The 18418-nt window shown below is 46.5% G+C and overlaps 7 protein-coding genes across 7 annotated transcripts; 5 read left to right on the top strand and 2 right to left on the bottom strand.

The window, feature by feature from the left end:
- Positions 1-105: 105 nt before the first annotated feature.
- Positions 106-2427, top strand: F5147DRAFT_788296 (uncharacterized protein; the record flags this gene model as incomplete). Its single annotated transcript, XM_041442978.1, has 14 exons — positions 106-241; positions 295-336; positions 387-473; positions 527-601; positions 664-842; positions 898-949; positions 998-1119; positions 1174-1227; positions 1280-1526; positions 1558-1625; positions 1688-1837; positions 1893-2072; positions 2122-2297; positions 2349-2427. The coding sequence occupies 14 exons, from the start codon at positions 106-108 to the stop codon at positions 2425-2427; spliced, it is 1647 nt and encodes a 548-aa protein (XP_041285909.1).
- Positions 2428-4043: 1616 nt separating this feature from the next.
- F5147DRAFT_39963 (uncharacterized protein) lies at positions 4044-5075 on the top strand. Its single transcript, XM_041429606.1, has 4 exons — positions 4044-4302; positions 4365-4550; positions 4610-4706; positions 4775-5075. The coding sequence occupies exons 1-4, from the start codon at positions 4171-4173 to the stop codon at positions 4915-4917; spliced, it is 558 nt and encodes a 185-aa protein (XP_041285908.1). The 5' UTR covers positions 4044-4170; the 3' UTR covers positions 4918-5075.
- Positions 5076-5545: 470 nt separating this feature from the next.
- On the bottom strand, positions 5546-6108 carry F5147DRAFT_841127 (uncharacterized protein; the record flags this gene model as incomplete). The annotated part of the gene is made up of 2 exons (XM_041444351.1): positions 5901-6108; positions 5546-5830 (listed from the first exon to the last, which is right to left on the bottom strand). The coding sequence occupies exons 1-2, from the start codon at positions 6078-6080 to the stop codon at positions 5546-5548; spliced, it is 465 nt and encodes a 154-aa protein (XP_041285907.1). The 5' UTR covers positions 6081-6108.
- Positions 6109-7452: 1344 nt separating this feature from the next.
- On the top strand, positions 7453-8219 carry F5147DRAFT_39947 (uncharacterized protein). The gene is made up of 3 exons (XM_041429605.1): positions 7453-7802; positions 7856-7952; positions 8006-8219. Exons 1-3 carry the CDS (start codon positions 7653-7655, stop codon positions 8155-8157), a joined length of 399 nt encoding a protein of 132 aa, XP_041285906.1. The 5' UTR covers positions 7453-7652; the 3' UTR covers positions 8158-8219.
- A 107-nt stretch (positions 8220-8326) lies between these two features.
- Positions 8327-9971, bottom strand: F5147DRAFT_764547 (uncharacterized protein). Its single transcript, XM_041440714.1, has 3 exons — positions 9759-9971; positions 9675-9695; positions 8327-9616 (listed from the first exon to the last, which is right to left on the bottom strand). The coding sequence occupies exons 1-3, from the start codon at positions 9828-9830 to the stop codon at positions 8393-8395; spliced, it is 1317 nt and encodes a 438-aa protein (XP_041285905.1). The 5' UTR covers positions 9831-9971; the 3' UTR covers positions 8327-8392.
- Positions 9972-12783: 2812 nt separating this feature from the next.
- On the top strand, positions 12784-14488 carry F5147DRAFT_39911 (uncharacterized protein). The gene is made up of 13 exons (XM_041429602.1): positions 12784-12884; positions 12935-12967; positions 13025-13121; positions 13180-13208; positions 13262-13292; positions 13353-13385; positions 13439-13515; positions 13568-13622; positions 13683-13781; positions 13843-13953; positions 14018-14061; positions 14122-14147; positions 14208-14488. The coding sequence occupies exons 1-13, from the start codon at positions 12870-12872 to the stop codon at positions 14344-14346; spliced, it is 789 nt and encodes a 262-aa protein (XP_041285904.1). The 5' UTR covers positions 12784-12869; the 3' UTR covers positions 14347-14488.
- A 2019-nt stretch (positions 14489-16507) lies between these two features.
- Positions 16508-18248, top strand: F5147DRAFT_39830 (uncharacterized protein). The gene is made up of 12 exons (XM_041429600.1): positions 16508-16629; positions 16680-16866; positions 16925-16953; positions 17007-17037; positions 17098-17130; positions 17181-17257; positions 17310-17364; positions 17417-17515; positions 17577-17687; positions 17753-17797; positions 17858-17883; positions 17944-18248. Exons 2-12 carry the CDS (start codon positions 16716-16718, stop codon positions 18025-18027), a joined length of 741 nt encoding a protein of 246 aa, XP_041285903.1. The 5' UTR covers positions 16508-16629; positions 16680-16715; the 3' UTR covers positions 18028-18248.
- Positions 18249-18418: the final 170 nt, after the last annotated feature.

Below are 18418 nucleotides of genomic sequence, written 5' to 3'. Positions count from 1 at the left end.
CTTGTTACAGGTTGTCTTCCCCCATCAAAATTTCCCTCTTTTAATTCGCTTCTTGCTTCACACTCATTTCGTCAGTCTTTTTCTTACAACTATATTTTACTTACCATGCCTCCAAAGGCTCCTGTGACACCCGGAGAAAAAGCTGCAGCAAAACGGCTGCAGAAGAAGGTTGAAATGGCATCCGCACACTCTGCTCAAGCAGCCACCCCTTCCGAAATTGAAACCTCAGAGAGCGTTGGTAGTAGGTTTTTTTTTAATGGATGAAGTGAATCTTTATGTCTCCTAACACCGCAGGGCCAATACGTCAAGCAAAAGAAGTAGCAATGAAAAATCAAGGTTTGTGTTGCCGACGCAGTGTCTATATTTGAACTCATCTGTTTGAAAAGTTTGGGCTGCAGACAAACCAGCAACCCGAAAACGTGCTGCATCATCTATCGCTGACTCAGGCAAAGGCAAACAAAAAAAGCTCACAGGTCAGTCGAAGCCTCATATTGTTAATATGTTCTCCTTACACTTCGTCCAGTAGGCACCAGCATAAAGAAACAGATTGTGCCACCAGAAGAATCCAACCATGGTACAGCCAGGCCACCTCGTCTACGCAGTAAGTGTTATTTTTATTATTATTAATACTTCCATATTTGTTTCTAACTTGCTGAACTCGAGAAACTCGAGAGCAGGACATTGATTTGCCCTCATTGGACCAGCAGCCTGTTGATGGTCACGGTAACACGGCTTCTGAGTCTGATCATTCTGAGAATGATGACTCGGAATTTTTATCGAGTCATGATGATGAGCTGCAAAGCAAAAAGCCAAAGCAGCTCAAGGATTTATTTTATGACGAGGTATTTCCTACAGATTAATACCGGTTGAGTTACTCACATTGATGGTGGTTCAAAGACTCCTCATTTCATCACAAATACTGTTAAGGCAGCCTTGAAACCTACAACCCGTGAGTTTTTTGTGGTGTTCTTGGGCATTATAGTGACTATCTGCCTAGATTCTTCCAAGCCAAGTGGCTCGTACACCACCTCCATGATTCCAACTTCAGACTCGGATGACGATCAAGCCACAAGTACTAGTCAAACCACGAAGGCTGTTACAAGTAAGACCAAGTTCAATGTATGTGATTCATGTTTTCTACGCTACGTGTTGTTGATGACTTATTTAACAAAGGATGTCCCTATTACCAAGAAAAGGGCCAAGAAAACTGTGCACAAGGCTGCGGAGGTATGTTTTGCATTCGAGTTGCATTCTGAATCTAGATTGGCTGAATTTACAGACTCCGCACTTCACTGCGGCACTATCAACCTCGAGCATTCCGGATTCGCTAACTCGTAATAGTACCCGCTTGGAAGACACTTGGTCTTTGTTAACACATCTTGTGTGGAACGGCAACAACACAATCAATCTCCTCAGTCAACAACCTCATATCCAAGTAATTCTTCATGCTGCCATTCAGCTTGTCGAACGAGAGCTGGTATTTGAGTGCTACTTTCCACGACCGAAACATCAGCCACACCATGATGGTCAACTTAGTACTTGAAGCCGCATCATCAGCAGAGCATAAAGAAGTCTTACAGCGCTTGGAACAAGACCAAGCTTACATGAAAGCTTTCACCAGAGTGGTGAGTTTCTTGTCAATACTTTCGCAACCCACAATTCTCATGCAAGTGGTGCTACTGATTAGCCAGATGGGCGTATTGGGTTGATTCGCAAGAAACTCAAGGAGATTTCGGATCGCGTCGTTCCTGGTGCATATGGGGTCAAGACGGGTGATGACGAGAAGATCAACCGCCTGCTCAATCTCCTGACTTTCATTTACAAGTTTGACACCAAGGTTCGGTTTAGCTCATCGCAAATGTTGATCCTCTTTGACTTTTAGGACATGACAGGGCAATCCCATCTTGAGTCAGCCATTTGACCATCCCGCTATCAACACTGTATGCCAGTTAGCCTTTTTTACGAGTCAGGACCAGGTTGGGAAGAAGTATAAGGATCGGTTTGTCTCTGTGCTTGATGACAACGATGAACCCGAGATCCCGAGTGCCATGGTCTCAGCTGTGGTTACTGCGGTGCGTCGTATTCTAACTATTCAAGTGCTATCTCACTGTGTTCTACCAGATTTTTTCTTCCCTACTTGATCTGAAGTCCGTTGTTGATGTAGGTCGCGAGCGTGGTGATTTCGGGCAAAGTCTCATCGGCATGTTTGACAACAATATGGAAATGCTCAACGGAATCTACACCAAGGGCCCGCATGTTTACCATTCTCTCATGGCTCGAAAATACAAGGCTGTTAGGTATGTGCTAGTCTCGCATCTTTGTTGCATGCTGCTCATAACTTTCTGCAGCAATGTGGTTGACTTTGCATCCGCCGAGTTGAAAGCAGCATTTGCGCGAATCGATTTCGATGGGATGAGTATCGACTAGGGCATTCCTGATAGCACAAGGACTTTGCGTTACAACTTTTGTCTCATTTCCTCGTTTTCATATCTTGTGATTTGCGATATTCTAGTATATACCCTGATTTAATCACATTATAATCATTTTGTTGTATTCATGTGGATTTTTGTAAATTTTCACCCATCCGTAGAGGGACTTGGAATATTTTAATGTATTTTCAGAAAGTCAGAAAATTTCAGAAAATCTTATGAAATCTTCGCGGGAGGTTTTCCCTGATGTTGTCCCGATGTTGAGGACATATATTACGAGACAGAACGCCGTGACAGCGCGGGAGGCCGTGCTGTGAGACGAAAGGCCTGCTGTTAACATCGCTGGGGGCGAAATCCATGAGGGACCAGGAAAGCACTAAATAACGGAGCAACACACCAGATACGAGACAATTCAGGGAACAGACAACGAAGAATATAGGCACGATTATCGACAATAGGTGGAACAAGACCAAGAAGCTGCCTTGCTTGAGTTGCTGACCACATTAATTTAGGTCAGTGGTGTAATCCGGGTGACGAGAATAAAACTTACTTTTTGAATCCACCGTCGATCAGTGTGTAACCAGCGCATCATACTTGAGCCGGATGTCAATATCGCGATTATGGCGAGCATGAGAGACATAAAGAGTAGACAATAGGGAGCAGGTCTTGAGTAATCCAGGTACGGCACAGGAGACGCCGTACTGACGAAGGCAACGCTTATCGCGAGGAGGACACTTGCCTTTGTGGGAGTATGTCAGTGTCTGCTTTAGTGCGCGACGCGCGCGAAATTGAATAGGTCACCGTAGTGATAGTGTTACCCAGGATAGAGCACAACTTCCTCCTAAGGGCTTCAAAGGCTCGGTCTGATTGAAGGGAGTTCCAATGATCATGAAGATCTGAGCATCCAAATGCCAAAAAAATGAGTACGTTCATTACAATAGACGTGAATTCTGGAGGAGGAAGTTCACGCCGGGGGGGTAGTACTTTGACAGAACTGTCGTCCTTGATAACCTGAGGGGCCCGGGGACCCATGATGTGGAGACAGACTAATGCTCACGGCGATTGATATACTATTGGATGATGCTGTGGATTTAGTAAATATTCTTGATGAAATTCTGATTCAATGGTATCGCGTTTATCGCGAGGCTGCAATTAGCAGCGGCGTCCACGCGTATGCAGCCAGCCAGGAACAACAAAAAGAGTCCGAACTAACGTACCATGTATGATTGTAGTACAGCAAATGGCGGAGGAGCCAATGGGCACGTTCATTGCGAGGCTGCCACGCGTATGCAGCCAGCCAGAGACAAAGAACAAGTGTCCGTATTACGTCAATGTGTACTACAATATGATAGGGCTGTACTTGGTTTGCTGTACTACAATAGTAAATCGTGGGATAGCACTACTAGCATTAGTTCGGACACCTGTTTTTTGTCCCTGGCTGGCTGCATACGCGTGGGACGCTAATAACAGCCTCGCCCATGAACGTGGCCACCGCGCTGAAGTGGATTTCATCAGGAATATTTGCTAAAGATCACAGCATCGTCCGCCCATATAATAGGCTATATCTTAGTATGAGCATCATAAGTAAAAATTCTCTCGATCCCAGGATGGATGTACGCTTTCACAACTTAGTACTAATCTTTGTCCTTAAAAAAAACTGACTCACTTACTGCAGCTTGACAAGAACGCATCTGCCGACGCACAACCTCTCCCCGAAGCCCTTGGCTTCCCGTCCATTGCAATGAGGGTACTCTGTTTTTTGGCACTTGGATGCCCTAATCTTCATGATCATTGGAATTCGCTTCAATCAGACCGAGCCTTCGAAACCGTTAGGACCAGAATATGCTATATCCTGGGGAGAACTATCACCACGGTAAGCTATCCAACTCCGCGCGCGTCGCGAACTGAAGCCAACGCTGACATGTTTTCACAAAGGCAAGTCTCCTCGCTATCAGTGGTGCTTTCGTCAGTACGGCCTCTCCTGTGTTATACTCCGGCTATACATCATCCATTCCCTATTGTCTGCTCTTTACATCACTCATGTTTGCCATAATCGCCATGTTGACATCTGGCTCGAGCCTGATACGTTGGTTACACACCGATCGGCACTGGACTCGAGAAGTAGGTTTTACTAGAATTCTCGTCATGCTGATTACACCGGCTGACCTGAATATGATCAGCAACTCAAACAAGGCCGCTACTTTATCTGGTCCTACCTGTTGTCAATAGTCACGCCTATGTTCTTCGTTGTCTGGTCCCTGAATTGTTTCGTTTTTGGTGTGTTGCTCTGTCATTCGGTGCTTTTCCTGGTCCCTCATGGATCTCACCTCCAGCGATGTTGATAGCAGGCTTTTCATCTCAAAGTGTGATATGTCGCGCCCTTACTGCGCTCGGGCTGGTGACATACGTAGTCAACGTTGGGAAAATATCGATAGAAGCTATGTGGAAGTATGCGGCAAGCCTCGAGCACGCTGGATATCCCCAGTGATTTACAGTTTCCATGGTTTCAGTCAGGAAGACAAAACCTTGGTCCTTCAGGCTGTTCATTTCCTAGACGTTCTCATGCTTTCCAGGTTATGACTATCCCTCACGGCTGAGCCGTCACGACCCGAGTATCTAGTTAATATAATATCAATCTTTCTAACATGTATCGTTCATTGCGAGGTTGAACGACTAATTTTCATGAAGAAATGGTAAAGTTCTTTGAAAGCGGCCAAAGTTACGCTGGTGTTTCTACTGTCAGTTTGAAGATGTCATTTCCCGAAATATGTAACCACCCAGTATTATCAAAAGTATGTACTACTGTGATCCACTACTACTTGGAGGGAAGGAGTGAGAATAAGGTATTCCGCTCGCTGCGCATCTGTTATCGTCACTCGACCGCCGATAGTCAGAGTCTCCAGGGAACACTTTGACCGTACCAACAATGCCTTCATGGCTTTATAAGACCAAGATGTATTGCGGCCATTGCGGCAAGCTTCAAGCGCGCGCAAATTGGGGAGCGATAGAGCATTGAGCAGGTCAGATAGAGGGCATGTGAGAAAAGCGTCATAAAGGACGCGTAAGGATTGTAATTTGGTATGCGTGAATGATTCCAAGGGTTCTTTTTGGTGGAATCATACGCGGAGAATTGAGGAGAGATTTGGACATAGCTGGAGGACAGCGTTCGGGTGACATACGACGATCTGGACATCAGTCAAGTGGGCCCATACAGGGCTGAAAGAAGACAAGGGCTCGATGTCGAAGAACGGCCTCATGTCAATGAACTTGAGACTGCGTATAGTGGACGGCAGTCGCGAGATGGATTGTGTAATAGTTAAAATATCATATCTTGTCATTCCTAGTACGGCCATCTCCTGAAGTGCTGGGAGGTTTGTTACAAAAAGCTGAGTCAATTCTCCCTGGAAGGAGTGGACAGTGACTCAGAGAGATGTGATATGAGTAATGCAAGGCTGAAAATCCAAGTCTGACATGAAGTGAATTTAAGATGGGAACATACTGTGCTGCGGTAATTGCATCACGAACATAGGCGCGCTCGAGGTAGTCAAGTGCGACAATGATCCCGTACAAAGTACCAAAGAGACTGTACTTCTCTCGCTGAGCATCGTTGGTGAATAGTCGAACTTCTTCGTCCAGCGAAAGGGTGGTCATCTTCGAGAGAATATCTTCTCCTGAACTGAACGATCCTGGGACTCTTAGCAGCGAGTGGTTAATCGATTGTCGAAGATTCAAGTCAGAGTACTGTGTTTGTCGTTATTTGTGAGGCGTGCGGGCAACTCGAGCCGCCTCGCCACTCGTTGAGGCGCTGTTTGTACTCTTCCGTTTCGCTGGCATGACTAAAGAAGTAGCGCTCGAAACCGACAGTGAACGGTCCATTTATGGGTGCTGATAGAGGGGTATGTCCTTACCATGCGGCTACAATAGAAACATACTAAATGAAGAATGAAGACTGAAATCTGACCTAGGTTATGCTCTAAACACCACCGTAACGAGTGCCCAGATGAGCACGAATGCGGACTCGGGGCACTGAAGCGCAGCTGCCACCGTATGTCGACGTCGACGGCAACACTAAGAGACGGAACGATAATGCAGGAGAGAGTCCCCGACTCCTAGTAGCTAGGAGGGGATGATCGGGTTTTTCAGAAGTATACCCAGTACCGAATCCTTGGGTCTCACATTCTGTGCATCCCGATGTCATGTCAGCCCTAGCCAAGAGTGGCCCTGGGTGAATGGACGAAAGATTTGACAGTGGTGTCACCTGTGCCGCAACTTGAACGCTGGGGAGAGCGAAGATCCTGCGGATGCGAGCACCCACTCAAACGGTCTATTTTGAGCCTAAGTGACGTGTTGCCCGCCAACTTACTATCTGCACAGGTAGCCATCGGGAAGGCAGTGTTACTAGGCAAGAAGCGGTGCGGCGGGCACTACAATAAGTTGAAGCTTAAGATGGTATAGCTCTATGTCGAAAATCTCCCACCTGCGTTAACTTTGGGGTCCAAGGTGTTTTCTTTAAAAGCCTATCGGCAGCTATATAGAGAGTTCCCGCCTTGGCTCAGCGAGACGTCACTATTCGACTGCCGAATACATCCGATTTCGTACAATAGTTGCCATACGATTGTGTAGCTATTTGAGCTCAAAACCCGAAACATTGTTTCGAACCTGCGGAGAAAATCCAGGGATGAGCCGTGCGCGTGAGGGCGGGTGGGCCTCAGCAGCTCAAAGTGCAGAATTTTTAGTGCGAAGCAAGAAGGGTGGGAAACTCGAAATGCTGTGTCGCCGCATAGACTTAATATAATAGGCTACTGGTCTTTAGTATGAGCATCAATTCCTCCTGATTCAATGGATTTCACTGAGGTACGCTTTCACAACTTAGTAATCTTTGTCGTATGACTCACTCACACCAACCTTTCCTAGTTACTTGTCGCTGCTTGACAACAAAGCATCTGCCGAAGAACAACCTCTCCCCGAAGCCCTTCGTTCCACGTCCTTTGTAATGAGGGTACTCTATTTTTTGGCATTTGGATGCCCCAATCTTCATGATCATTGGAATTCGCTTCAATCAGACCGAGCCTTTGAAACCGTTAGGACCAGAATGTGCACCATCCTGGGCAACACTATCACCATGGTAAGTTGTCCGACTGCGCACGCCTCGCAAACTGAAGCCGACGCTGACATGCTCTCACAAAGGCAAGTCTCCTCGCTATCAGTAGTGTTTTCGTCATTATGATCTTTCCTGTGTCATACTTCGGCTATACACCATCCATTCCCTATTGTCTGCTCTTTACATCACTCATGTTTGCCATATTTTCCATGTTGATATCTGGCTCGAGCACGATACGTTGGCTACACACCGATCGTCACAGCACTCAAGAAGTAAGTTTTATTGTCGCCATACTGATTACACCGGCTGACCTGAATATGATCAGCAACTCAAACAAGGCCGCTACTTCGTCTGGTCCTACCTGTTGTCAATAGTCACGCCTATGTTCTTCATTTTCTGGTCCCTGAATTGTTTTGTTTTTGGTGTGTTGCTCTGTAATTTGGTGCTTTTCTTCCCTCATGGATTTCACCCCCAGCGATGTTGATAGCAGGCTTTTCATCTCAAAGTGTGATCTACCGCACCGTCACTGCGCTTGGGCTGGTTGCATACGTTGTCAACGTTGGGAAAATATCGATAGAAGCTATGTACAGGTATAGGACAGGCCTTGAGCACGCCGAATCTCGCTAGTGATGTACAGTTTCCATGTTTTAGTTAGGAAGAATATACTGCCAGACTGTCCATTTCCCAGACGTTCTCATGCTTACCCCTCACGGATGAATCGTCACGACCTAAGTATCTCACTCAATTCTTACTGGTGCACATAACTTACAACCTCAATCAATGTTTCTAACATGTACCATTCATTGCGAGGTTGAAATTCTTTGAAAGCAGCCAAAGTTACGCCGGTCAGCTTACAGTACGATCAGAAGTATGTACTACTGTGATCCACTACTACTTGGAGGGAAGGAGTGAGGATAACGTATTCTGCTCGTTGCGCATCTGTTATCGTCACTCGACCGCCGATAGTTAGGGTCTCCAGGGAACACTTTGACCGTACTAACAATGCCTTCATATCTTCATGAGGCCAAGATGCATTACGGCCATTACGGCGAGCTTCAAGCGCGCGCAAATTGGGGAGCGATAGAGCATTGAGCAGGTCCGATAGAGGTCGCGTGAGCAAGGCGTCATAAAGGACGCGTAAGGATTGTAATTTAGTGTGCGTGAATGATTCCAAGGGTTCCGTTTGGTCGAATGCTACGCGGAGAGTTAAGGAGGAGAGGTTCGGACATAGCTGAAGTAAATGGAGGACAGCGTTCGGGTGACATACGGCGATCTGGATATCAGTCAAGTGGGCCCATACGGGGCTGAAAGAAGACAAGGGCTCGATGTCGAAGAACGGCCTCATGTCAATGAACTTGAGACTGCGTATAGTGGATGGCAGTCGCGAGATAGATTGTGCAATAGTTGGAATATCATATTTTGTCATTCCTAGTATGGCCAGCTCCTGAAGTGCTGGGAGGTCTGTTACAAAAAGCTGAGTGGATTCGCCCTGGAAGGAGTGGACAGAGACTCGGAGAGATGTGATGTGAGTGATGTAAGGCTGAAGAAGGCTTCGTAGTTTGGCCGAGTGGTAGCGCCCGAGTGCTAACGAGAGCGGACGTCCTCGTGAACGCTTGAGCCACGTATCATAGCAGAAAGCTGCCCGCTCCCAGTCTCTGTCGTCGGCTTCCACATACAGCCTGCACCATAAATCGGGCGTGCCCACAGCAACCTCCCTCCATCGTCGGCATATTCTTGTTAACAGCATGGGGGCTTTGAGGGTCGACGGGGACAACAACAATCTGGTTTCGGGGAGACAGTAGCTAAATATATGGGATAGGACTTCCGTGGGCAAGCGCCAGAGAGCCGATACGAGTCCCTTGTGCAGATTCATCGACACCGTAATCTTTTCCTTCTTTTCGACGACTTGCTGATGAAGAGTTTTGACGTTATTCATCACGGCCTCCAGGCCCGAGATCTCGCATAGGACTGCATCCAACTGCTGCTGGTGTTCTGCGATGATGTTGAGAACGCTCTGGCCTTCGAGCCCGACGGTAGAGCGATCGGTATTGGGGATTCTGGAGTATGGAGTTTCAAGGACTGGAATCTAGTAGTCATCGTCAGTAACTCGATATGTGTCGGAATAAACCAGGGAATAGACATACAATCACTTGCGATCGTGCGATCTGGAATGGGTGATTGTTATTCTCGGCTGATACGAATTCTGATCCAAGAAACTGGGCACTTACGATGCTTTGTAGTGCACTGATGATATCTGAAACAGACTCGGAGATATTGAATTTTGAGTAGGCTGTCTGCATGTTGTTGGCTAAGGCGAAAAGTAAAGTTGAAGCGTCAGAGGAAGTTTGCGATGATCCATCGATGTCGATGAGCTCTCAGCTGCTTTAAGGCCGTAATTCCCGGGCCAGTGATATCGATAGATCATGGATATCTGCATCGATGATCATCGGATGGGAACTACTAAAAATACCATACCAATTCAAATTACAGGTGCGGCAACTGCCAGTGATAACATTGCAAGAGGCACCTTTCGACACCAAAGTTCGAACAATGACAAAAAAAAGGGTCAAATGGAACTGGATTTGGTTGATGGCTTCGATGGCACTGGCAATGGTCTGGTTTGAGAGGACATCCATGGCCACCAAGTGCCCACTGTGCCTTCATATGTTAGCGCTTTAGCTTCCCGGGTGGAGATAATTCGCGCGGAGAAGTCCTTTGGCAGCAGCCAACTTGATCAGACGGGGTTCGTAACGAATGGTGCGGCTGCATGCATGCAGCGAAGGCACTAATTAATATCGCTGGCACTAAACCTACAAAATCTGTTAATGGGTCCGATGACTCTTATTTTCGTCAGGAGCACAAATACAAGTGCGTACTTTCAGCGGTGTTCTCAGTACAAGATCCTCAAATCTCGATTTCACTTGTATCTAGCCCAATTTTAGAATTGTGAGAAGAAAGCCTGGTCACGAAGTGGATTGTAGGGGGTGTTTGTGAGCAACCGGACAAGAATACAGTGATCGTGGCAAAAATGGAGAAACTTCCATATGCATACAGCTGCAGCAATACTATCGAGTTTATTCCTCCCTAGTCCAAGACTCCAAGTTAAGTTCTTGGTAGCCATCCCAGCTGAATTTTGCATAACCGCGATTCAATTTGATGCAGATTTACGATTGTGATCATCCACTACTTCGGGGGAATGAATGAGGGCCATGAATTTTCGATTGTTGTGTTGTATGTGTCGCTAGTGCATAGTATCAGAGCCGATGTTCAGAGCATAACACTGGATCACTTATTGGCTGCACGGATATCTAGAAGGTTATGTCGCAGATCTTGAGGCAGTAGTCACAACTGCGAAGAGAGCGTCGATTGCAGTACTATGGTAGCGTCGAACACATAGAATCCCAGTCCAAGTTATCGTAGTTCCATTGAATTATAGGCAGATTGCTAACAAGCATAGGTTGGGACATGGCTGCAACAAGCGGAGGATTGCGTCCGGTGTGGGATCTCGAGGTAGAAATATGAGTTTGTGAGTTTGAAACTGCGCGGAGTGGACGGGAGTCGCGAGAAACATTGTTCAGTAAGCGGCTTATCGACTATTAGCTCCTGGAGTGCCGTGAGGTCTTTTAACAAGCAGTCAGGTTTGTCAGACGATGGATAGAGAATGATGAGATTGAATCTATGCAAGACTTCATAGTTGGGTTGATTTTCGAACAAAAGAGCAGCAGGTAGGTGCCAACGAGAGCAGACGTCCTCGTGTTCTCTTGAGCCATACGTCAAAGCAGAAAGCAGGTTCCCGCTGTCTTCTGAGGTCGAATGGCCGCTCCCTGACTAGAGTCTTATCCTACATTTTCGTTCCTTGTCTCCCAGAAGAAAAGTATTTATCGGCCCATCGGAGCTGGCCTCTATCTTGTTGAAACTTGACCAGGATGTGTTGACGATGGAGGAAGGTTGTCATGGGCACGCCTAGTTTGTGCTGCAGGTCAGATGGGCCAGAGAGATGATATGACTCGCCTGTGCAAGGTGATGGACAGGATGACGTTTGGCTCCTGTTCGGTCAGTTATCGGTGAAGATTGTTGATTTCGTCGATGACTGTTTCCAGACTTGAGATGTCGTGTAAAATTGCATCTAGCTGCTGCTGGCGGTCGGTGATAATGGCACTAATGCCCTGGTCTTTAAGCTCGATTGCGCAGTGGTTGGCATTGGAGAAACTGAGGTGTATGGGGTTTCGACATCTGGAATCTGACAATTGGTCAATATCACATCAGATAAATCTAGATAGATAAACCATTGCTCAATTGTAATGATGATCCGCAGTGCACTAATGATATCCAAGGCCGGCGAGAGCTTTCGAGTTGACTTCTGCACGTCGTTAGTACAGGCGCGGGACTAAAGTCGATGAAGACTTGAACTCTCAATTGAGGTTGGTGGAAATTCATAGTTTGGGTGACATAGAGATGCAGCAAAACGGCTAGTGTCAGACGGGAAGACGACGCCCGGGCCCGGCACAACTAAAATTCAAACTCCGTGCTTCGCCTGCCAAGATCGATCAGTCTGCCTCACTCATCGTTTAATGCATGCAGTAATATCGTACTGATTCTGATGCCAACACAAGTACAGCAACGCTATAAAACGATTAAAAACGATTGGTGAGGTACCTCTGCCAGTCAAGTGCTCGAACTGATACACACTTCCAGCGCAATATGATTACTTGTGTATTACAGTCAAAAGAGGCGTGCGTTTAACACGGCCGAAGTTGATCAGAAGAGGTTAATTAAGCGTTCCTCGTGTAAACATGGATCCTTCCGAGTCTAAGATGATTCAATTTGTCCGTTAGTCACCCGGAGCAACGCCTCTCTAGAAATCAATATTTCAGTCTATGGGACTCTAAAAATCAATCTAATAGTTCTGTCAGCAAGTGCACCTCAGTCTATTGGACTCAGATGTTCGACTCTCGCTGTGGTACCTTCAAATGTACTGGTGCGTGCTCACCAATCAGTTCACCGTACTAACCACGCAACCAGACTTGCTCCGAGTCTATGGTGCCTGCCGCTCAAATGCTGTCCCAAATATTTACGCCCCGATCGTGCCGGGTTCCTTCAGAGATAAGAAGGTGCATGACTTGTGTGCGAGGATCCCGTTTCTTCACTTACTATCGAACAAATTCAGATGGAGTATTCGGCAGTCGATATCTCAGCCGCCACGAGTCAGCAGCGATTAGCGGTGCGTTTCTTTCTTAATAACACGAGAGCAAATTAACATACCATATTCCACCAGTACCTATACAGTACGTATCGTCTGAACGGCTTCTTCCTCGTTCTAACTTGAAAGCTTAGTATCGATGACGACGTTCTGGGTAAGCTGATCTTGATCTTTCTCCGTCAGCCGTTAAACTAGTTTATTCAGACTTATGATTATGCCTGTGCACTTCACGAAGAAGTAATGACTCGTTCCGTGACAACCTCAGTGTGGATACTGACAATACGTTGTTCAAAGTGGAAATTTCTGCGTCGGTCGCGCTGGACCAAAGTAAAAGCCCTTTACATCATGACACGACATCTCCCCTTTTTTCTGATCGTCATGTACCTATGTCGTGCGTTGATGAACTCCAGCACAATCTTCCTGACAACAATTGACGTGTTGTATTTCAGTGAACTTCGCCTCGATCGAAGACCCCAATGTATGTGGATATACAGTGGACTTACACTGATACTTACTGCATGAGTCCGCCAGAATTGTCAGATATTGATCAATGTCTACTCATGTACGTACACATTACATGCTCCATACGGGTCCCTGTTGAGTGCTGCTCTTCCTCTCGCAGCTCTCAGTCAGATATCAGCCGTTTGCTCTGAATGTATTTGCTTCTTCTTACATAACATATGTGAATTCCTCATCCGTTTCATTGAGGTTTTTTCATGATTAGAACATATGCGCTGTGGAACAACAATAGGATCGTACTCGTGGGCCTGCTGTCCACTGCTTTCGTGAGTCCTATTCCCTCAACACATCCAATCTCATGATTGCTGAATCAGCCAGGCTATGATCGTGACATCCGTCAGCATTCGTTTTGCCACCATTGCCACCTCATATGGTTCGTGATCTCACCTTCTCCTGCTACTACTCGCACATATTCACTCCGCCACTTTCACAGTTACGACTAGCGCGATCCCGGGCGCCCCTAGTTGCCCCTCGAGGTCAAGCAGTATTCTGTACTTCATGTCGTTTATTTTCTTATTTGCGTTTCAACTGGGTATGTTGCTGGGAACTAGGAGGATAAATTGCAAACGCGTGCTCACTGACACTCGCCCCAGTATTGATCGCTCTCACACTCACACGTGCCATACAGAGCTGGCGGTCGACAAAGGGCCCTCTGCAAGCCATCCTGGTGAAACATAACATATTCTACTATGTATGCGGTCTCCGTGAGTCAGGACTTTGCGTGTTTCATGTTTCCGTACTCATCGGTGATGACTACTGTTCCGAAAGTTCTCTCGGCCATCAACATCCTCGTGCCAGCGCTATTTCCAAACGTACGTAAACCTCCCGGTACCCTTCAATATAATCGAGTCGTTGATGTTCCACACATACAGTCCCCATACTATACCGCCCTCCAAAAGTATGCACCTCCAACTTCTGTCATTAATTCCTACTACTAATAACACCCAAACACTTACAGCTTTCAGGTGTCCATCCTTGCGATCCTTGCCACGCGCATGCACCTCCATCTCTGGCATCTCGACCAGCGCATGCACAGTGCTGATGCCCTCATATGCATTTCTATGTCCGACATGTCACTTGCAGACTGTACGGCGTAATGTCTTATCGTGTGGGTTATCCGTCGTGGGAGGAGCGAGATTTGGAGTAGTAGATGACTGGTCGGGGTGGAACCCACTTGACTTATAATAATGATGAATTTTTGTCACATACACAAATATTAATTATAACACGAAATCGTAGAGCTAATACGTGATCAGAGAGGCCCGCATGCGGGTGCATATCATGTCCATTCCCCTTTGATCCCCCTAGATCTTCATGCATACAATTAGAAGGTATATCGGCTGCTACCAAGGTAGTAATGTTACTATTCAAAACGCGAGACTGGAACGCGGACTGAATGAGTCTTCAGTTAGAAGCCCGCTCATTTCACAACTCATGTATCATGATTCACTCACATATTTTATTGAAGGATTGGCGAAGGATAAGTATGAGCTATAGCACAATCTCGTTATCAACTACGTAGTACGAAACGACTGTATCGGTGAATACAAGACGCGAGGAATCAACATCAACAACTGATTGAATTCGAATGCGCACGAGTGGTTCGAATATTCTAGTTCTATTGGATTCCAGACAGATTGCTAACAAGCATGGATCGGGATATAGCTGCAGCAAGCGGAGGACTGCGTCCGGGCGATGTACGGGGATCTCGACATTCGTCAGGTCAGCCAGAGCTTTAGGTAGAAATATGATTCTGTGAGCTGAAACTGCGGAGAGTGGGCGGCAGTCGCAAGGAATGTTGTTCAGTAAGCGGCTCATCGACTTTTAGCTCTTGGAGTGCCGTGAAGTCTTTTAACAAGGGGTCAGGTTTGTCAAACAATGAATAGGGAATGATGAGATTCAATTCATGTAAGGCTGAAGGAGTCTTCGTAGCTGGGTCGAGTTTCGAACAAAAGAGTAGTAGGCGAGTGCCAACAAGAGCAGACGTCCTCATGATTGCTTGATACATACGTCAAGGCAGAAGGGAGGTTCGCGCTGTCTTCTGGGGTTGAATGGCTACTTGTCATCTTATCCGTTCACTGTCTCCCGGAAGACAGGTATTTGTCGCCACATCAAAGCTGGTCCCCATCCTGTTGAAACTTGACCAGAATATGTTGATGATAGATGAAGGTTGTCGTGGGCATACCTGGTTTGTGCTGCAAGATAAGTGGACCAAAGAGATTATACGAGTCGCTTGTGCAAGGTGATGGACAGGATGATGTTTGGGTTTGGCTCCTGTTCAGTCAGTTATCAGTGAAGATTGTTGATTTCATCGATGACTGTTTCCAGACTTGAGATGTCGTGCAAAATTGCATCTAGCTGCTGCTGGCAGTCGGTGATAATGGTACTAATGCTCTGGTCTTTAAGCTCGGTTGCGCAGTGATTGGAGGAACTGGGGTGTATGGGGTTTCGACATCTAGAATCTGACAATTAGTCAATATCACATCAGATAAATCCACATAGACAAACCATTGCTCAATTGTAACGATGATCTGCAGTGCACTAGCGATATCCAAGGCCGGGGAGAGATAAGTTGATGTCCTCTTTCGAGTCGACTTCTGCACGTTGTTAGTACTGGCGCGGGATTAAAGTTGATGAAGACTTGAACTCGAAGTTCAATCGAGGTTGGTGGACAATTACAGGAAACTCATGGTTTGGGTTACATAGAGATGCAGCAAAACGGCCACTACTGTGTCAGACTCCCGTACGGTAAGACAAAACTAAAATTCGAACTCCGTGCTTCGCCATTTTTTCCCCAGTTAACTTTGACTGCCCCACTCTCAAAAGATGTACGTTGCAGACTGGTCATGAGTCTATGCAAGGTCGACTTATCCTCAGATTGTTGGTATTGTTTCGACCCAGGGACTGAGTCAACAGTTCCGAGTCATCGTTTAATGCACGCAGTATCGTACTGATCCCGATGCCATTCTATAACAACATAAAGCATTCTAATCACGCCAATTCATGCTGGTCTCACCGGTTTACTGATGCGCCGGAGTCCGACTCACATTAAAAATATCGACCAAGCCTAGCCAGGCTAGCCTGCTGTCTCAAATATTTACGCCCCGATCGTGCCGGGCTCCTTCAGATATAAGAAGGTGCATGATGTGTGTGCTCGGATCCCGTTTCTTCACTCAGTATCAAACAAATGCAGGCGGAGTATTCGGCAGTCGATATCTCAGCGGCCACGAGTCTGCAGCGATTAGCGGTGCGTTGCTTTCTTAATAACACGAGAGCAAGTTAACATATCATATTCCATCAGTACCTGTACAGTACGTATCATCTGAACGGCTTCTTCCTCGTTCTGACTTGAAAGCTTAGTGTCGATAACGACACTCTGGGTAAGCTGATCCTGATCTTTTTCCGTCCGCCGTTAAACTTGTTTATTCAGACTTGTGATTATGCATGTGCACTTCACGAAGAAGTAATGACTCATTCCGTGACAACCTCAGTGTGGATACTGACAATACGTTGTTCAAAGTGGAAATTTCTGCGTCGGTCGCGCTGGACCAAAGTAAAAGCCCTTTACATCATGACACGACATCTCCCCTTTTTTCTGATCGTCATGCACCTATATCGTGCGTCGATGAACTCCGGCACAATCTTCCTGGCAACAATTGACGTATTGTATTTCAGTGAACTTTGCTCCGATCAAAAACCCCAATGTATGTGGATATACAGTGGACTTACACTGATACTTACCGCATGAGTTCGCCAGAAATGTCAGATGTTGATCAATGTCTACTCATGTACGTACACATTACATGCTCCATACGTGTCCTTGTCGAGTGCTGCTCTTCCTCTCACAGCTTTCAGTCAGATATCAATCATCTGCTCTGAATGTATTTGCTTCTTACATAACATATGTGCATTCCTCATCCGTTTCATCGAGGTTTTTTCATGATTAGAACATATGTGCTCTGGAACAACAATAGGATCGTACTCGTGGGCCTGCTGTCCACTGCTTTCGTGAGTCCCATTCCCTCAACGCATCCAATCTCATGATTGCTGAATAAGCCAGGCTATGGTCGTGACATCCGTCAGCATTCGTTTTGCCACCACTGCCACCTCATATTGTGACCTCACATTCTCCTGCTACTACTCGCACATATTCACTCTGTTCCACAGTTACGACTAGCGCGATCCCGGGCACCCCTAGTTGCCCCTCGAGGTCAAGCAGTGTTCTATACTTCATATCGTTTATTTTCTTATTTGCGTTTCAACTGGGTATGTTGCTGGGAACTAGGAGGATAGATTGCAAATGCGTGCTCACTAACACTCGCCCCAGTATTGATCATTCTCACACTCACACGTGCCATACAGAGCTGGCGGTCGACAAAGGGCCCTCTGCAATCCATCTTGGTGAAGCATAACATATTCTATTATGTGTGTGGTCTCCGTGAGTCAGGACTTTGCATGTTTCATGTTTCCGTACTCATCGGTGATGACTTACTGTTCCAAAAGTTCTCTCGGACCGTCAACATCCTCGTGCCAGCGCTATTTCCCAACGTGTGTAAACCTCCCGGTACCCTTCAATATGATCGAGTCGTTGATGTTCCACACATACAGTCCCCATACTACACTGCCCTCGAAATGTATGCACTTCCAACTTCTGTCGCTAATTCCTACTACTAATAACACCCAAACACTTACAGCTTTCAGGTATGCGTCCTTGCGATCCTTGCCACGCGCATGCACCTCCATCTCTGGCATCTCGACCAGCGCATGCACAGCGCTGATGCCCTCATATACATTTCTATGTCCGACATGTCACCTGCAGACTGTACGATGTAATGTCTTATCGCGTGGGTTATCCGTCGTGGGAGGAATGAGATGTGGACTAGTAGATGACTGGTCGGGATGGAACGCACCTGTCTTTTAATAATGCATTTTTGTCACATACACAAATATTATAGTACAGCTAATACATGATCAGACCCTGCGGGTGCAAATTATGGCCATTCCCCTTTGATTCCCCTAGGTCTTCATGCATGCAATTAAAAGGTATATTAGCGATATACCCACCCTACTGCCAAGGTAAGAGCGCTACTATTCAAAACACGAGGCTGGAACGTGGACTGAATGAGTCATGTTTGATTTCAGTTAGACGCCTACACATTTCACAACTCG

This window comes from Suillus discolor, assembly GCF_016758755.1.
Source record: "Suillus discolor strain FC423 chromosome Unknown F5147scaffold_111, whole genome shotgun sequence".
Lineage (NCBI taxonomy): Eukaryota > Fungi > Basidiomycota > Agaricomycetes > Boletales > Suillaceae > Suillus > Suillus discolor.
The sequence above is the reverse complement of the archived record's forward strand: the minus strand, read 5'-3'. Positions and strand labels throughout refer to the sequence as shown.